Source organism: Eleutherodactylus coqui, chromosome 11 (assembly GCF_035609145.1).
Source record: "Eleutherodactylus coqui strain aEleCoq1 chromosome 11, aEleCoq1.hap1, whole genome shotgun sequence".
NCBI classification, from domain to species: domain Eukaryota; kingdom Metazoa; phylum Chordata; class Amphibia; order Anura; family Eleutherodactylidae; genus Eleutherodactylus; species Eleutherodactylus coqui.
This window is the reverse complement of record NC_089847.1, coordinates 87,871,294-87,890,202: the sequence shown is the minus strand read 5'-3', so window position 1 is coordinate 87,890,202 and position 18,909 is coordinate 87,871,294. Positions and strand designations below refer to the sequence as shown.

Genomic DNA, 18,909 nt, shown 5'->3' with positions numbered 1-18,909 from the left:
TTTTTTTCAACCCCCCCCCCCCCGGTCGGCGCGAGACAACCCCGATGCAGGGAAGTAAAGAAAGTTTACCGGAGCGCTTACCTTAATCCCCGCGCTCCGGTGACTTCAATACTTACCGCTGAAGATGGCCGCCGGGATCCTCTGTCTTCGTGGACCGCAGCTCTTCTGTGCGGTCCACTGCCGATTCCAGCCTCCTGATTGGCTGGAATCGGCACGTGACGGGGCGGAGCTACACGGAGCCGCTCTCTGGCACGAGCGGCTCCATAGAAGACTGCTGAAGACCCGGACTGCGCAAGCGCGGCTAATTTGGCCATCGGAGGCCAAAAATTAGTCGGCTCCATGGAGACGAGGACGCTAGCAACGGAGCAGGTAAGTAAAAAACTTTTTATAACTTCTGTATGGCTCATAATTAATGCACAATGTATATTACAAAGTGCATTATTATGGCCATACAGAAGTGTATAGACCCACTTGCTGCCTCGGGACAACCCCTTTAATAACTGGAGGTCTACATATCCACTATTACAGCAAGGCAGTGCAGAAGGTTCTATGGACAGTCACAGTTAATTTAAGCAGCTTGGAGAAGGCTGATTCTTGGGCATGGGATGATGTTTTTTAACGGTTTAAAGGTTAAATATGTTAAAATAAAGCTGTGGCCTATCCCACTTCATCCAAAGTTAAAGGTGTGGTGTGAATTTGTTCAAGATGCAATAGAGGCAGTTCAGGTGCACTCATAAATGCAGTCTGTAAGTCCATGAAAGGGTTAATAAGACGGCAATGACTGCAGGGAGGCTTTATACCTTTAAGGAGGAGAAGAGACTGCAATCTGCTCGGCCAAGTGTATTGTGGGTAAAGGGGTGTTAAACACAAGGAATAGAAAGTGGATGCAGTGGGAGGGGTGGTCACCTTCTGCATAGGATGACGAGTAGTACCAGCCCACCCTGCCTGGAGTTCTTTTTTTGTAGGTACTGTGTTAACAAAGGTTTTGTTTTACAGAGTTGTGACAGCTGTTCGGAGTAGGCATAGTTTCCATGGCAGAATTAAGAGGTGGGGCAGTACAGAAGGTTCTATAGACAGTTAAAGTTAATTTAAGCATCTTGCAAGAGGCTAATGCTTGGGCGTGCAATGAAGGTTTTTGATGGTTTAAAGGTTAAATATATTTTTAAAAGCTGTGGCCTATCCCACTTCATCCAAAGTTAAAGGTATGGTTTGAATTTGTTTGGGATGCAGCAAAGGCATTTTAGGAGCACTCATACATGTAGTCTATACTGTAGTACATTGATCACAAGTCAGAAGGCAACCATTCATGTTACAGTTCAATAACCTATATGAAATTTAGTATACAGACAATCAATCTTAACTACTGATTAACAAGACTTTTATCCTTTATTGTAAAATTTTGTCTACTGGGTATTCATCATTTTGAATGGTCAAAATTGTTCAAAAAGTAACAAAAGTTATTACATCTACCAATTGATTTATATAGACTAATAGATGGCTAGTATTGGCCATAAACATTAGAAACAATTATGACTGAATCTGACCACCTTCTGATATTTTTATGTTGTATTGTCTGACCCAGTTTCAACTTCTGAGGGTAATCTGTTGAAAGTTTAATGTGCTTCGTTGCATTTCTCTCATTCAGATAAAATAATAGAGCGTGCTTTCGTCACTTGTTGTCCTGCCTCTGGAGTCAACATATCTGTAGTGGCGCTGGCTAGACATAAGAATTGGTCTTCACTGATAGACGTTGCCATTCCTTGGTACTAGTGCTGTTTCCTTGTACTCAGAAACCTCCAAGACTAAAGCCTCATTTACACGGGATGAACTGTGGGCCAAACGATGCCCGACAGTGCGTCCCAGTGAAGCTCGCTCTTGTGTTGTTACAAAGGAGTGAGTATCGCTGATATTGCTCACAGCGCGGCCAGCATGGAGGCGGAGTGGCTGGGAAGCACTCTCCCCCTGGCCACCTCCATTCACTGTAAGCAAACAGTCATTCAGAACTGCCGCGGTTTACACTGAATGTCTAGTCGTTCAGTTTTCTGTATGCATTTATACGGGACGACTATCGTTCAAACTCCCGTGACAGAGTGGGGATTTGAACAGCCCTGAATGATAATTGTCTGATGTAAATGGGACTTTACAGTAAGGCTAAATTATGTCACAACCAGAGTGGCAAATGCGAAATATAAAACTCTTATCATGACTAGTAGGTAACAAAGAATAAGAATGCACCAACACATGACAGGAACAGAATGGTGATGGTAATCGTATGATGGGACAAATGGATGATGGTGATGGTAGTCAGATAATGGAGCAGACGGGTGATGGTAGGCAGATTAGCAAACTGGCAGTAACTGACCATAACTAGCTTTCCCTAAACCTTCCCGAAATCTTTCCCTGATGCTTGTCATGAACCTATGTGTCAGGGTTCATTTCTATGGCCCTAGTGGTAGAATTAGAGAACTTGTATATTATTCCTGTGTGCCTGTCCCTTTAATCTGGCTCGGAGTCTGACTGACAGGTTGGCAAAGCTATCAGGTTATAACTCTCCACAGCCAACTGAGCAGACCTGAACTAAGAAGCAAGACTGGACAGACACAAAAAGGGAAAAGGCAGTAGCAAACAATCAGGCTTAGAAGCAACGACAAGACTCACAATAACCACAGGAACAAACTAATCTGACAAGAAACAAAGCTAGACTAGGAACAAGATACTAGAAGCATACAAAGAATACTGGATTTAAACACACATAGCTTATGCTATAACCAGCAAAACATTACAGAAATCGAGAATATTTAAAGAGAAAATAACCAATCAGAAACTCCTCTTCAAACAAGCCAGAACTGCAGCAGTGTGGTCAGCCGACCCACTCTTATCGATCAGCTGTGAGACAGTGGCATAAAAACTGCTCCAAAAAACAAACTAGTAAATATGAGATGACAAATTCCTGTTGATCATAATAGTATCAGAGGAAGTTTGCATTAGCTGTCCATGTTTGCTCTTATTTAGAAGAGTATTTTCTGATTTAACTTTAAAAATCTTATTCATTTTACACTTCAAATAATTGAAAGAAAAAGAAAATCCTGATGTTTCTGGTATTGTTACTTTGCATTGACTAAGGCTTCATTGAGCACTGAATTATGTAAAATATTAGATTATTCCAGAGGTGTAACTTTAAGCTCCTGGGCCCCAATGTAAAATTTGTAACAGGACCCCAAACAAAATTGCTTTATTCATAGTACTGGTCTCCCTATATGGAGAAGAAAGACCTTATAGGCCCCCTAAGGCTCCCGGGCCTGCGTGCAACTGCATTCCCTCCACCCCCTATAGTTACGCCCCCGGATTATTCAATATAGTTATTCAATATAGTCCTGAGGTGGCTTAAACTTGGTCTTGTCATAAGGTTTTTAGTACTTCCAATAACTTTTAGGTTTTTTTGCGACTTACAAAGTTTTCCAATAATATTCAAGTAGATCAAGGCTAAAAAATGCTTGGGTTTGCCTCTGCAGTATCCTTTTGCTTTTGTTTGAGTTCTAGGGGATTTTATATCAGTCTACGCATGTACTAATTGATGATAAAAAATACTTGGCTGAAATGAACCATAGTTGGTAACAAATTTATCGAAAAGTCTCCAGAAGCTTTTCAAAGCTCAGAAAAGTCACTGCATTGACAGGAAAGGCACGGACACTGTTTGCTGTGAGTCCTTTACAGAGAACACGGAACCCTTCTTGTTTGATGCTCTTAGAAATACAGTCAAGTATTCCACGATATTGAACAACTTGAATCCCATCCATCTGCAAACGGCTCTTTATGACATCCATTGGGTTCGCAGCCGCCCATCCCACTGTCCCAGCACAACCACCAGCAAACAGCATAGTCCATGAACCTAAACATCAAATATAAAGAGTTAACACAAATGTATTTATATCTTTAATTAAGCATTGTGATTCTCTTTCACCTACTGAGGTGATTATGGCTTCTATTACTTTTTTACAACATTGTTAGCACCTCTGGAAAAAAGATACCGTATATACCGGCGTATAAGACGACTTTTGAACCCCGAAAAATCTGCTCTGCAGTCGGGGGTCGTCTTATGCGCCGGTAATACAAAAAAAAAAAAGTGTAAAAAAAAAAAATTTTATTACTCACCTCCCACGGCGTCCTGTCGCGCTCCGGCAGGATGTCGCTCGCTCCGGCAGGCTGTCGCTCGCTCCTCGTCCCCGCCGCAGCATAGCTTTCTGAATGCGGGGCTTGAAATCCCCGCTTCCAGAAAGCTAATACACACGCCGGCAGCCATGACAGCATTGAATGGCTGTGATTGGCTAAAGCACACGTGGCTTCAGCCAATCACACTATTCAATGACATCATTGAATGGCTGTGATTGGCTGAAGGCGCACGTGTTAGCAATCACACCCATTCAATGATGTCATTGAATAGTGTGATTGGCTGAAGCCACGTGTGCTTTAGCCAATCACAGCCATTCAATGATGTCATGGCTGCCGGCGTGTGTATTAGCTTTCTGGAAGCGGGGATTTCAAGCCCCACATTCAGAAAGCTATGCTGCGGCGGGGACGAGGAGCGAGCGACAGCCTGCCGGAGCGAGCGACATCCTGCCGGAGCGTGACAGGACGCCGGGGGAGGTGAGTAATAAAATTTTTTTTTTTTTCTCCACTGAATACCGGCGTATAAGGTGACAGTTGGGGGGTCGTCTTATACGCCCCGTCGCCTTATACGCCGGTATATACGGTATGTTCCTTGATAACTAATTGAGAATCAGCATGCTTAGCTGAGTCAATGAATACATTTATTAGGTTTAAATGAAATGAGCAAAAACAAAAATAAAAACAAGAATGTGCCCTCAGTCAGACAGGCTATATGGAGTCGATACACAAAATGCCCATATAGCCCCTTAATAAAGACTTTGGTCCCCAAGCTGTACCTTATATATCTTTACTATATAATTCTGGCATTTAGTCATCAGTGTTAGAATTACCTGGTATTTCACCAACACTCGTCATCCGTCTGCAAAGGACTTCATAAGTTAAGAAATATAATCCAATAGTGGGCACATCCCGAAGAACCAAAGCAGTTGAACCCCTATAGAGACCTTTAATGCCTTCTGCTTTGAATATGCTCGCAGCACAGTGAACAGGCCCACGATACCGAGCCTGCAGGTTGTCCAGCTTGGCTTGTCTTTTGAATGACTCAGTTTGGTTCTGCAATCTCACTTTTATCAGGTCAATTGGAGCTGTGAAATATACCTGCAGACATATACATGTTCATGTTTAAGATAACAAAAACTACTTTTTTTATAGCAATTTACAAATTTGAGGTGTCACTGCTGCAGGAAAGATTTGCTTATGGGAATATTTTCTCTATTATGAAATTGATACCGTCCTGTATTTAGCACAGTAGGTACATTATCTACCCTCATAGCAAGCACAGCTTTACTACTTAATAGGGAACGAGTTATCAGAGAGTGACATATTGAAATTAAACCTAAATGTTATATTATTTATATCAGATTTTTAATTTTAAAATGTTACGTTTTTTGGTGTTTTTTGATGTAAATATTAAAGACGAGCGAGTAGTGCCTTAGACGAGTATCTGCCCGCTCGTCTCTAAAGATTCGGCTGCCGGCGGCGGGCGGGGAGCTGCGGGGGAGAGAGGGGAGGAACGGAGGGGAGATCTCTCTCTCCCTCTCTCCCCCCTGCTCACCGCTGCAACTCACCTGTCACCCGCGCTGGCAGCCGAATCTTTAGAGATGAGCGGGCAAATACTCGACTAAGGCACTACTCGCTCAAGTAGTTAGTCTTAGCGAGTATGCTCGCTCATCTCTAGTGAATATCCATCAAAAAAAATCTTGAAATATTGCAGATCTCACGCTGGTCACTAGAGCAAACACTTTCTGTTTCTCTATGTTCTGCAACTTACTTGTAAGTTTTATGTATGGACTGGGACAGGAGTTATTATAGGGTGGGCGAGCAATGACAGCCTTATTGTACTGCTGGAAACTGAGATAAGGTAGGATGGCAACACTATATATTATACACAGGGCTAAGACTTTGCATGTATTTCCCTGTCATTCCCTGGTGTTTGGAGAAGAGTCTGTACTCTATAATTTCCTGTATGGCTCATTCACATGAGAGAATTTGCACAGCTAGCTTACACGTGCAAAAAATCGTGACTATCGAAACATTCGGACAAAGAAATTTTAGGCGCGCAAAAAAAAAATTTGCACTTAAAAAGATAGGACATGAAAGACTGAAATTCAGCAATTGAAATTCCCTGTTGCGCAAAAATATAGGTCTTGACTAGAGATGAGCGAACGTACTCGGTAAGGCCGATTTCGCAATCGAGCACCGCGATTTTCGAGTACTTCACTACTCGGGTGAAAAGTACTCGGGGGCGCTGTGGGTGAGCGGGGGGTTTCAGAGGGGAGTGGGGGGGAGAGGGAGAGAGAGAGGGCTCCCCCCTGTTCCGCGATGCTACTCCCCGCTCCACCACGCCACGGCCCGCCCCACAGCGCCCGCCCCCGAGTACTTTTCACCCGAGTAGTGAAGTACTTGAAAATCGCTGTGCTCGATTGCGAATTCAGCCTTACCGAGTACGTTCGCTCATCTCTAGTCTTGACCTATCTTTGGTGTGTGATGCCCAGGAGTGTCCATAGACTCCTATAGGAGCTGGAAAAAAAGGAGGGGGAGGGAGTTTAACTGTATCCAATGCTTGGAAAAGAAGATGGCTGCCTGTATTTTAGCCATTAGAAATCATTAGGAGGATTTCCACCGACCGAGGGAATTCCGAACAGCAGCGCATTTTTCTAAAACACGCCACTCCAGATCGTGTGAATAGGCAGAATTTTTGTGTGATTAGGTCCATGGTGTAAAGAGTCCGAAGACTGTTATGGTACCTTTACACATGGAGATTATCATCTAAATAATCGCTGGAAATAGCAAATTTGTGTGACGTTTATCCCATATATACATAGCCATCAACAAGGCACTGAGTAAGAAATCACTCACTTGTCATAGTCACTTGGTTTTCAGCTCACCTAAAAACCAAGCAATTATTGGCCTGTGTAAACAGGCAGTTGTTCATCTATAAATGACTGTCTGTTTGCAGTGAATGGAGGTGGGCAGCTGGATGAGATCTCCGGCCCGCTCTGCCTCCATTCTCTGAATGACTATTGCTACTGTGTGAAAGTGAGATGGCATAAGCCCACGACAGTCATCCCTATGTAAAGGTACCTTAACAGCTAGTTCACATTTACTTTGTGGGTTCTGCTGTTCAGCTCCATCCTACAAAGCAAACAGTAAAAGCGGAAGTGGCGGATGGCAGGCGAGAATGCCGCTGGATGAAACTCACTGACCATAATGGGTTCTATTAGGCACCGGTATGCACTACAGTGCTTTCAATGACAAAATAGCATTGCAAGCAGCACGATTTTGTCCAGGACTTTCAGAGATGTCAGTGATGGAGGTACTGAAAGATGCCTTCAACACTGAAATGAATGAAGCCTAAGGGTTTTGATTTTCAGATTAGATGTCAGATTTTTCGGATGTGGATCTGACATTTCAATCCATGTCATAATTCTGGCCTAAGAGTTGTGCCAAAGATTTTGATGCGGATCGGTAGGTGGATTTAGCTCCTGTCAATAAGGGAAAACGGGGTACGGCCGACTCATGCGGTTTCCACACAGGAACCGTTCCCAGAATTCACATCTCTTCTTATTTTCCATAACATGGATCTGTAAATCCACATGTGTAAAAAATCATGACATATGAACTTTGGTGCGGATTTGCATACCATTCAATAGAATGTTAAAATGGTGCAGATTTCACTGTATATTTTGGTGTGAAATCCTTTGCCCATACTCACACAGCAAATTTTGGGCAACTAAGAATCATCATGCATTTCTGCAAGCCCTATACAGATAAAAGGGATTCTGCAGACCCCTTTCAGATGAATGGGATGGTTGAAGAAGTGTATGCAACCAATCTGTTGTACCGAGGGCGCACATACCACAGAGGTAGCCATGCAGCTACTGGGGGACACTTGGAAGAGTTCACCCAACTCAGCTGATTCCATTCACTTTGCAGTTGGGTGGTGAGAAATTGTGCAGAACTCCACGCTCCAGAGGAACTGCATTGCTTGCAAACAACTGTAGACTCCTTTGTTTTGGGTGGCTGACATCATTATGGGGGTCCATTTTAATTTCAAGTTACATCAGGACAATCTTGGCATCTGGCAGGGAAGAATTTCCTCACAGCCAGACTAGGAGTGTCAGTGTTACTTAGCCATGTACCAGGTAGGAATGACTTTTTTAAATGTATTTGACACTACATGCCATTTATATGGTGATGCACAACTGAGAAACAGTTAGGATTTTAAGATACTAAAACTAATTACAAGAACTTGCTAATTATTTAGAATAGACACACAAAACTTACCTGCACCACTCCACCACAGCAACCAGCTAGAAAAATCTGGTGGTTTTGTGGCCTGTTGTTCCAGTCTTTATATTCTGTGCCAGTTATGTAAAGTAATGCATTACTATAAGATCCAAACATTAAGGAATTGCTGATGGCCACACTGCAAACGGGAAAACTCATTCCTTTAAAAAATCCCCAAATCTAAGTAAAAACAAGAGAAATCAGAAATAAGAATAATGTTGTTGGTTTTCTGAAGTTTTTTTTCTTGCAAAATATTTGACTTTCTTTCCTTTAAAAGAAAAAGATTCTTGGTCGGAAATGAATTATCCTTGACGTTATATTTTATTGATTTTATAACAAAAAATGCATACAGTAGATTATGAGACTTGTGATTATAAAGTGGTTAGAGTTTTCCACATAAAAATATCATTAGGTTTTAATGCTGACCATATAATTTTTCCCAAAAGGTAATGAATAGAGATGAGCGAACGTACTCGTTTCGAGTAATTACTCGATCGAGCACCGCAATTTTCGAGTACTTCAGTACTCGGGTGAAAAGATTCGGGGGGCGGGGGGAGGCGTGGCGGAGCGGGGGGTAGCAGCGGGGAACAGGGGGGAGCCCTCTCTCTCTCCCTCTCCCCCCACTCCCCGCTGCAACCCCCCACTCACCCACGGCGCCCCCCGAATCTTTTCGCCCGAGTACGGAAGTACTCGAAAATTGCGGTACTCGGGGGGAAAAGGGGCGTGGCCGAGTACGCTCGCTCATCTCTAGTAATGAACTAGGAGTCCAAGCCAGAAATATAATTGTAATTCAGCGTTGTAGAGTTGTACAAAATCTTATTCTGTCTATACTATTAAGTTTGCCTAATAAGAACATGACTACAAGTTGTACATTAGGAATCGTGGTCTGCAAAGCATGACATTAGGAAGATAGAGTGGTTCACCTGTACTGTTATAAGGAGGTCAGGAAGAAATAATAATCTTTATTTACATAGTCATATACTATTTAAATAGTCATATACAAAACTTTTAGAGATTAAGGTGGAATATTAGGATACCAAATACCTCAAAAACTCAAAGTACATCTTATATAAGCTAATTAACAAGCGTATCCAGAGAATTTGAACCATTTTGACCATTATTTTTTATAATTTTGGGTAGTCCATCAAGTCTAGATGCTCCATTAGACAGTTATGCTGGACTATAAGAAAAATTTCAGTTAGTGAAGGTAGTTTGGGGCCTCTTCACCTCTTGGCTATAGGTGCTCTGGTTGCTGTTAAAATATGAGAGGTGATGAGAAGATCTGGGACATCGAGGTTATCCAATCCCAATGACAGATGGGCAACTTTTGAACCCCATGGTATTTTGGTTTGGAGTATTATGTTTATTGCATTATACATTTGTTCCCAAAATATTTTAATCCTAATGAGACATACATGTGTCTGTACATTTATATTTTTGAATATTTCTTGACAACAAATAGAACTTCAAAATGAAGTCCATGTTATTTGGTAGAAAAAATTGTGGACTACCTCTTTAGCCCACAATGTTTAAACAAATAAAATGGACTTTATTCCAAAGTTGTGTTAGTTGTTAAGAAATTACCAAAAATTGTTATGTACATGAACTAATTTTTGATCTCCTTAATAGCAAGATGCAACATAGGACAATAAGCACTCACTGTTTCTTTCTTATAGGTCTTCACAACACAGTCTAGAACTCCACGGTATCTTGACTGCGTCTGTAGACGTACCTGCCCAAAAAGCACAGAATATCACAACATCATGCCACCAACAGCGAGTTGGCTACTAGTGTAGTATGTCTTCACTGGAAGTATGGGTGTAGACATGGGTTGGCCGGGCTGAGTTACAAGGTCATGCCCACAGCTGCTGATTGGCTATCTTGCAGGTGGTGTACAGCCTTCATCCTCTTTCTTCTATTTCTCCTCCCTGGTCAAGTGGCCAAAACTGAATAGCGGCGGCGACTCGGTGGTGAACAGTCTTCATCCTTCTCCCTGCTCAAGCGGCCAAATTTGAAAGCAGCGGCGGGTGAGCCCCGGCCCTTCTATGACCCGGCGGGGGATGACACGGGAGCAGAGATATGAGCACGGTTTGGAGAAGTGGCATGGACGGTGAGAGCAGGGTTGACGCCAGCAGGGGACGGGAGCAGAGATGCGGGTGTGGCTCGGTCAGAGGGAAGCCAGCAGGGAGAGCGACAGTGGAGCCAGCTGCGATGGTGATGGATGGAAGCAGAGATGAGAGGCGGGGGGGAAGATGTGTGAGCTATCAGGGGGATGGCCGGTACATGTGTTTTTGGGGAGGCTGGTACATGTATGTCTGGGAAGGTGTGTGTGCAGTAACCAATCCCTAACTGTGGGCATGACCTGGACATTCCATGTAACTCAGTCCAGCCAACCCATGTCTCCACCCATTCTTCCGGTGGAGACATACTGCACTAGTACCAGCGAGTTGTAGATGAAAAGTACTATTAGCGTGTCAATACACACTACAGCTGATTAGTAATAACTGCATGCAGATTACAGATGTTTGCCAGGCTGCACCTGGACATGCCACTTTAAAGAACTGCAAATCTATGAGCAGCCTGGAAATTAGCAATAATCCTTGTGCAAATACTGCAGAACAGCCACAGTGTATATGGGCACTCTTATGCTTTATTCATCGGTAATACATGGGTTATTCACCTTTACTGTGTCGATAGGATGTCCAACCACAAGTCCGAGAGCTCCTGAAAAACAGAAGCTGATAAAAATCAAGGGTGTCATAGTTATCAACGCGCTCTTGTCACACACAATTGTGTGAATATCACATTATCAGGACAAATTGTGAGTTAAAAGCATAGATTTTCATTGAAAATCAGCAAGCAGAAATCTTGAACTCTATGAGCAATTTCTACCTTTTCATTATACAATGATTAAGCTTGGACTATCATATAAAATGGACCCGGAGGAGAAGGCAGAAGCAGTGTTTAACCACTTCTACTTTCTCCTTTCCTGGCCATATAGTGCTCCATGAGCTGCATGTTATAAAAAGTGAAAGTGGAAGTATTATTTGCACTATGTGACCCCACAATCACAAGAAGATGGTTATAGGCAGTGAAACCTGTTAAGCCCCATTTACATGCACAGACAATCGCTCAAAATTTAGCAGTTTCTGATAGTTTTGAGTGATCATTATGCATTAGATACTAAATGGGCTAATTAGCCCATTAATATCTTGCTAGCTTCATTTGCATGTATTTAGAGAACAGCGGGTGGTCTGTTCTTTAAATACATGTCCATTGTTCTGCTGCGGGCTGCCGGCTGCATACAATGTTATCAGCGCTGCCCGTGGAGAACTCAGCATGCAGTCCCTGCTATCAGGAACCACTGATTTCATGCTGATCTGAAGTCAGTGATGAACGAACAGTGTACAGTAAGTGCCCAAGGAGCACGCATTTACACACAATGGCTATGACTCAAAGCCATTGTTTGACGAATTTTGAGTAACAAACGTTACGTGTAAATGCCCTTTATACAGTTCTATTATTTGTTTAGAGAAGTTTCTTTGTTCTGTGGGAGATAAAGTAAATTCCAAAGAGTGGGGTACTGTGCTGTAGAGTGCCTGCTTGTATGTGCAAAGAAATGTGAACTGAAAATTGGTTATATTTTGCTGCACAGGAGAATTAGGATGTAATATTTGTCTGTTCTGATTATAAATGTGGATCTGCTATTTTTGTATGTTATATGGTTTGTATACTGTTCAATGGCTAAAGATGAAATGAGAGAAATGATCAAACACTGAGACACAGGGGTGGAGACAGGTGATATAAGGAGAGGGAGTGATTAAATGGTCTTGCCTCTCCTCAACACAGACCAGGCCTAGAAGAGAGTATCTCAATTTCAGTGAATGTATATTTTGTTCATCATCCGGAAGAATCTAGTCGGGACTGGAACGGAGATGTGCTGCAAGATGTATAGGCACTTCGGTAAGACTATCATTTTAATCAAGTTAATGCGGCCTGCGACCGACAGGGGTAGTGATCCCCATACTTTGAATTTAGATCTATATAAGTCTATTAGTGGATAGACATTCAGGTCTAGGGCTCTAGCAGTTGTATTGGTGATCTGGACTCCCAGGTATTTGAATTCTCTGGAGAGACGTAATCCACATAGTGAGTCCATAAATTGTAGGGGGCTCTGTGTGGAAACTAACATTAAGGCGGATTTTGACCAATTTATCTGTAAGCCTGAGAAGGATCCAAACGTGTTAATAACGTCTATGGCATGAGGCAGGGTAGTTGTTGGGTCTGCCATAAAGAGCATGAGGTCGTCGGCGTATAACGCCACGCGATCCTCCCGATTTCCGATTTGAATCCCGTGGTATAAAGGGCTTGCACGGAGCATAAGGGCCAGCGGTTCCATGGCCAGGGCGAAGAGAAGCGGGGAGAGGGGGCACCCCTGTCTAGTCCCTCTGTACAGGGGAAAATACGTAGAACAGGTGCCGTTCACGGAGATTGCTGCCAATGGTGTTTTGTAGATTATGGAGATCCATTGGATAAAACGGTCTCCGAACCCGAATCTCCTCAACACCTGGAGCAGGAAGGGCCACTCTATGGAATCAAAGGCCTTGGCTGCATCTAGTGAAGCCAGGGCCCAGTCCGTTTTATCTGTTGCTCCGATTTGCGTTATTACCTGTACCCTTCGCAGGTTTTCTCTTGTGGATTTGCCCGGCATAAATCCGGTTTGGTCTGGATGTATCAGGTCTAGAATGACGCTACTGAGGCGTCGGGCCAGCATTTTTGTCAGGAGTTTATAGTCCGAGTTAAGGAGGGATATGGGCCTATATGAGCCACATTCCAAGGCGTCTTTTCCTGGTTTTAGGATGAGTACGATTGTAGCCTCATAGAAGGATGGGGGTAGCGTTTTGTTGTTATAAGCAGCATTATAGGTCTCGAGTAGCGTGGGCAGGAGTATTTCTTGGTATTTTGCGAATACCTCTACTGGTAGGCCATCTGGGCCTGGGGCTTTACCATTGGACATCTCCTGAAGAGCCTCCGAAAGTTCAGTTAGAGTGAATGGGGCATCTATTAGGGTCTGTTGGTCCTGGGAGAGTGTGGGGAAATTAAGGTTAGACAGGAAATTTATTAGTTCTTGTTGTGTGGCATGGAATCCAGTGGCGTACAGGTCTCTATAGAAGCGTTGAAATCTTGCTCCTATTAAGTCTTTTTGGTGGAGTATCTCTCCTGTTTCCGACGCGATACGGAGTATCGACGGCGATGCCGAATTTTGATGCACCAGAGTGGCCAATAGGCTACTGGACTGATTGCCGAGTTCATAAAAGCGCTGTTTTACGAAGAAGGAGGCTCTACGAGCCTTCTCTTGTAGGTGGGTTAAGTATTGCCTGCCCTGTCTTAGCCACTGCTCTCTGCGTTCGTCGGTTGGGTCTGCAATGTAGTCTGCCTCTAGGCGTTCATATTGAGCCGCCATCTCACGTTCCAGCCTAGAAGACTCCCTTTTAATATATGAGATAGATGATTTTAGAGCGCCTCGTAAGAAGGCCTTTAATGTCTCCCACAGCACCACCGGGTCGGCATCTGGCTGATTTAGTTCTAGGAAAACAGAGAGTTGATCGGGTACTCTATCATTTGTACCGAATAGATTTAGCCAGAATGGGTGTACACACCAGTTATGCCTATGGGCATGTATGTCTGGCGTGGAGACTTCTACGAATATAGGCGAATGATCCGATATACCTCTGGTGAGGTATTTAATGTGGGTTATTGCAGTGCACAGTCTGGCGTTTCCAAGACAATAGTCTATTCGGGATAGAGTGTTCCTGCCGATGGAGTGACACGAGTATTCTCGAGTCGCCGGTTGTCTAACTCTCCACACATCGCGCCAACCGACCTCTTGTAAGAATTGCATCAGAGGCGAGGGGCTGGTTTGGGCCGGGTGAGCTGCGGGGGTGCCTAATCTGTCCATTTGGGGGTCCAGTATCAAGTTTAAGTCGCCCATACATATTATGGAGGCGTTGGGGTACTGGGTGGCGAATTGGGCCGCCTGGTGTAGAATTGCTATGTTGGCTGGTGGGGGGAGGTATAGCCCGATTATTACGTATGGTTGGGATTCTATCCACGCCTGGATGAACAAAAATCTGCCCTCTGGGTCTCTGACTGTGCGTCCCGGTTCCCACCGCAGCCGCTTGTGAATTAGTATTGACACTCCTCTAGCATGTGAAGAGTAGGTTGAGTGTATAGCCCATTGAACCCATGGTTTTTGTAGTTGTTTTGTTTTTTCAGAGATCATATGCGTCTCCTGGAGGCACACTATGTGTGGGTTGTGGTTTCTGACATATGAGAAAATCATAGAACGTTTTCTGGGGGCTCCCATTCCCCTCACGTTCCAGGAGAGTATGTTTATGTTGGCCATTTAACTCGGGTGTTTCTATAGTTATGCGGGAGAGGGTACCCCACTGAGCGGGATCGAACCCGCGCCCGGCCAGCCACCAGGTCCCCTCGAACAAGGGCCGAGGAATGCGTCCCCATGCTCCGACCAGAACAGATTCCGTATGATGCACTGCACAAACTTATCCAGAACTTAACAATTGTAATTACATCAACAGCAAATTGCCAGAGTATTACAAACATCATAACGTTTAATATTACTTGAACGTGCGTGTGATAACGGGGAAGACTGTGCACCTATAATATGATGGTAAACTGGGCACAGTCAGACAGATTTATATCTGCGTAGAGCTCTAGGCCCCCAATATCACAGGTACATTTACTTCCCTGCCCGACTATGGTATCATATGCATATTTAGACCAGAAAGCATTTTCATATAGCATACAGTAGATTCTTTCTGTAGTTTTCCCTTTTACTCGAGATCACTCCACTATAGGGAAGTGTGTAGGGAAGTGGAAGGATAGTAGTGGGGAAGAGGGGAGAACGGGGACAGACGGGGGGTATACACAAGTATGTGTCCCCACTCTCTTGGGAGTCATAGGGGGATGTAATACTGACTATATTCAAGTGTCTAAGGCTCTCGCCCCCCCCCCCCCCAGCCAACCCCCCAGAAGGTCGCCGGCACCCCGGCGCCCCAAAGGACAGAGGAGCATAGAACAGCAGCGGGGGGGGGGGGAGGAGAGAGCCAGACAGAAGTCAAATGCAGGTGTATACGTGTGGGTTCTCAGAAATTATGTGAAGTAGCAAATTGCCCAAGTTTAGATGTCCAAGTCCATCGCCCCCCTCCCCCACAGGATAGACCTGTTAGAAGATCATTGGCGTCTGGGTGATCTTGGCACACGGTTGAGCCAATCCTCGGCTTCCTCTGGAGTGGAGAAGAAAGTAGCTCGTTCATTGTGGACCACACGTAGGCGAGCTGGATACATCATGGAATATGGTATAGTGGCTTCCCTCAGTCGGCGCTTGACCGCCACGAAGGATGCTCTGGTTTTCTGCAGGGCAGCCGAAAAATCTGGGAAAAGAGAGATGTTAGCGTTCTGATATTGGAGGTTCTGCGCCCGCCTTGCGGCCTGGAGGGCGATGTCTCTATCCTTGCTGCTCAGGAGTCTTGCCAGCATTGGTCTTGGGGGTGCCCCTGGAGGAAGAGGGCGACCCGGGACCCTATGGGCCCGCTCGATGGCGAAGGCCGTTGTAAATTTGGCCTCTGGCAAAAGTTCTTTCAACCAGGTTTCCATGAATGAGCAGGGATCTTGACCCTCGGCGCGTTCCGGTAGTCCTATTATCCGGAGATTGTTTCTGCGCAGTCTATTTTCCAGATCATCTGCTCGCTGGAACCAGGTGTTTGCTGCTTTGTCAAGTTCTGTGAGCTTATCTGGTATTGGAGCCATGGTGTCTTCAAGCTGTGATATACGTGTCTCGGCCTCCCCCACTCTGCTTCTAAGGTTTTGCATGTCTTGTCGTATCAAGCCTACATCTATTTTGACCTCCTCTATTTTCCCGGTTAAGGAGGTGGTACTGGTCTGTATGGCCTCTAAAAGCTGCGCTGTGACTTGCCTGAGCGTTGGTTCACTTTCTGCCTCTGGAGGTGTTGCCGAGCCTGAGGCCCCGCTTGCGTCTTCCTCTAGTCTGGGTGGTCGGCGTGGGGTGTCTGTTGTTGGGTCAAGTGCGTAAGCCTTGAGGCGCTCTGTTATCGGTGGGGGAGTGTTGCGGCTCATCCTGGACGACTTGCGGTTACCCCGCCTGCGGGAGGAGGACGGCGGTGGTATGTTTGCGGTCTTTATGCGCCGAGAGAGCTGTGGAGGGCCTCCTTGCTGTTGAGGGTTTGAGATGTATGAATACGCTCCGCTGCAGCGGGGCGAGTGGCCCAGGGGATAGAAGTTGCTAGCCTGCTTGGCTTGGTTAGGTTAGTTATCGGTTAAGTGTGTTCAAGATTTACTCTTTGTCGTAGTCTGGGTTGTCATTGAGAGCCTCACAAGGTTATAAAAGCGGCAGTTGTAGTGATCAGAGTTCGTATGGCTTGATTGCGTTTTTTATGCTTTGGTGGGATGCCAGTGTCTCGCAGGTCGTTTTCCGGCACCCCTTTGCAGAGGGAAACAAATGTTTACGGTTTGTTCCGCGTCCTGTTTGTCCGTTTCAGAGGCGGTGTAATTGCGGGTAGGTATTATATACAGCCTGTTGATGGTTGTCCGCACCGGACTAGAGAGTACCTGGGCACGTGGGGTGCTGTCTTGCCTCGCTGTATGGTGTCTGGCTGATGCCCTGTGTGGTCTGGTGACAGTCGCCTGTTCCGGGCTGCAGTAATATCCCAGTGGAGGGGGGTTCCACCATGCACCTTGTGGTAGAGTGGTGCAGGTTATCGGTGGATCCCTGTCATGGGGTGTCCACCCGTTTCAGGGGTAATCCCTTTATGGGGTGTTTGGCAGGCCTTCAGTATGCCTCTCACGCAGGGCTGCTGTTGGAGCTAAGGGGGAGGGGATGTATCTCTCCTGCTCTCCGGTGCTTAGGGGGAGCAGCTCAGTGGCCTCTATACTGACTCCTCACTCCTCTTTCGGTGCCCCGTCGCCTCTCACAGCGGAGGTCCTCCTGTACCGGGCTATCGAGTCTGGGGCGCAGTACTCGTCGGTCGGCGCCTGCCACTCGCCGGAGCTCCGCCCCCTTCTCTATGCCGCGGGAAGCCTCCGGGTCCTCTGGGCCGTGGCGCCGCGGTCCTCCGCCGGCTCCCCTCTCACCTCTTAGCCTCCCGGACTCTGTCTCCTGCCGCCTCACACGCCTCGCACCCCCGTCGGGTCCCTCCGACACAGCAGAGCCGCGGGATGCGCGCCGTCTCTCTCGACCGGAAGTGTCGGCGCCGGAGCCCCAGGAGCAGGCCCGAGGTTGTCGTCAGCCGTTTTCCACCGCCGAATGCCCGCCAGAGCTCTCCCGATCTCTCCAGAGGTGCTCCCTGCGTCTCGGTGAGTAATTCTGGTCGTTTATGGTGTCGGGCAGTCAGGATAAGATCAGGATGATGGGGATTGCCACGGAGCTCAGGTTACTTGCGACTTCACAGCATGGCTGCTGGTCACGCCCCGAATGTATATTTTGTAGATAGATAGATAAATAAATTGATTGTAGCAGTTTAAGTTCGCAAGCTGCCAAAATGTATAATATTCTTGATTCAGCATACACAAGTAAAGTGTATGGTTTATTCAAAATATTGAGACCTACTTATTCAATACTATTGAATTGTGATACTAAAATGAGATAACTGTGTACTTGACAAGCCTGTTAAGTACATCAGTCAAATTAATAACAAAGTTTTATTTAAAGTGTATCTCATTTTTCAATTAACAACAAGGATTTTACTTAAAGTGTGTTACATTTTAAAAATGAGTAGATTTTTGATGCCATAAACCTGCCCAGATAACTTTGTAGGGGCGAACATGCTTACAACATTATAAGCAGCAATTTATTATACCCAAAATCATATTAGGGTTACTAGTCCCTTAATAAACCAGCAGTTAACTACGTTTTCACGGCTGGCCGATATACGTTACATTGGGGGAGAAAAAAAACGGTGATCGGGCGCACAAATCAAACGTTTGTGCACTCATTCAGATGGCCTGGTGAGGCCGGCACAAATGTGCCAACCTCACCAGGCCATCTCCCATTTCCCCTCGCTCCCTATTGCAGGCTCACCTCTCTTCCTCCTCGCTCATTCTGTGCGATGGGAAGGGGGGCAGGGGCGGAGCTAAGCACAGGTCCACCCTGCCTTCTCCCATTGATGGCTATGGACAAGGGGCAGGGAGAGGGTGGGCGCTTAGCTGCGCCCGCCCCTTGTCCATAGCATGAATAGGTCGAGGCGGAGCGGACCAGCACTTGGCTATGCCCCCCCCCCCGCCTCGCCCCCTCCCATTGCATAGAACGAGCGGGGAGGAAGAGAGGTGTGCCTGCACGGGGGGAGGAGAACTGAAGGAGGGAGTGTAGCAGCAACGCTGCAAAACTCCCTCCCACGTACAGCTGCTGCCATGGGC

At 45.7% G+C, this 18,909-nt stretch overlaps 2 protein-coding genes across 5 annotated transcripts in view; both read right to left on the bottom strand.

Moving 5' to 3' along the window:
• Positions 1 to 18,909, bottom strand: part of LOC136582150 (solute carrier family 25 member 45-like) — an 81,614-nt gene that overhangs the window by 13,014 nt on the left and 49,691 nt on the right. For 2 of the 3 annotated variants that reach the window (XM_066582969.1, XM_066582970.1), the window contains exon 1: positions 801 to 835. The exons of the other annotated variant lie outside the window; for it this stretch is intronic. The gene's annotated coding sequence lies outside the window, so the exon portion shown is untranslated. Of the gene's footprint in view, positions 1 to 800; positions 836 to 18,909 lie in introns of those variants that run through there. 3 annotated transcript variants of the gene reach the window in all.
• The window catches only part of SLC25A45 (solute carrier family 25 member 45), a 67,428-nt gene continuing 49,746 nt past the window's right edge, over positions 1,228 to 18,909 (bottom strand). For both annotated transcript variants that reach the window (XM_066582967.1, XM_066582965.1), the window contains exons 3-7: positions 11,138 to 11,181; positions 10,118 to 10,189; positions 8,455 to 8,637; positions 4,998 to 5,265; positions 1,228 to 3,889 (exon numbers count right to left, since the gene is read on the bottom strand). In XM_066582967.1, the coding sequence (XP_066439064.1) occupies positions 3,621 to 3,889; positions 4,998 to 5,265; positions 8,455 to 8,637; positions 10,118 to 10,189; positions 11,138 to 11,181 (836 nt within the window). In that variant the 3' untranslated portion in view covers positions 1,228 to 3,620. The remainder of the gene's footprint in view (positions 3,890 to 4,997; positions 5,266 to 8,454; positions 8,638 to 10,117; positions 10,190 to 11,137; positions 11,182 to 18,909) is intronic.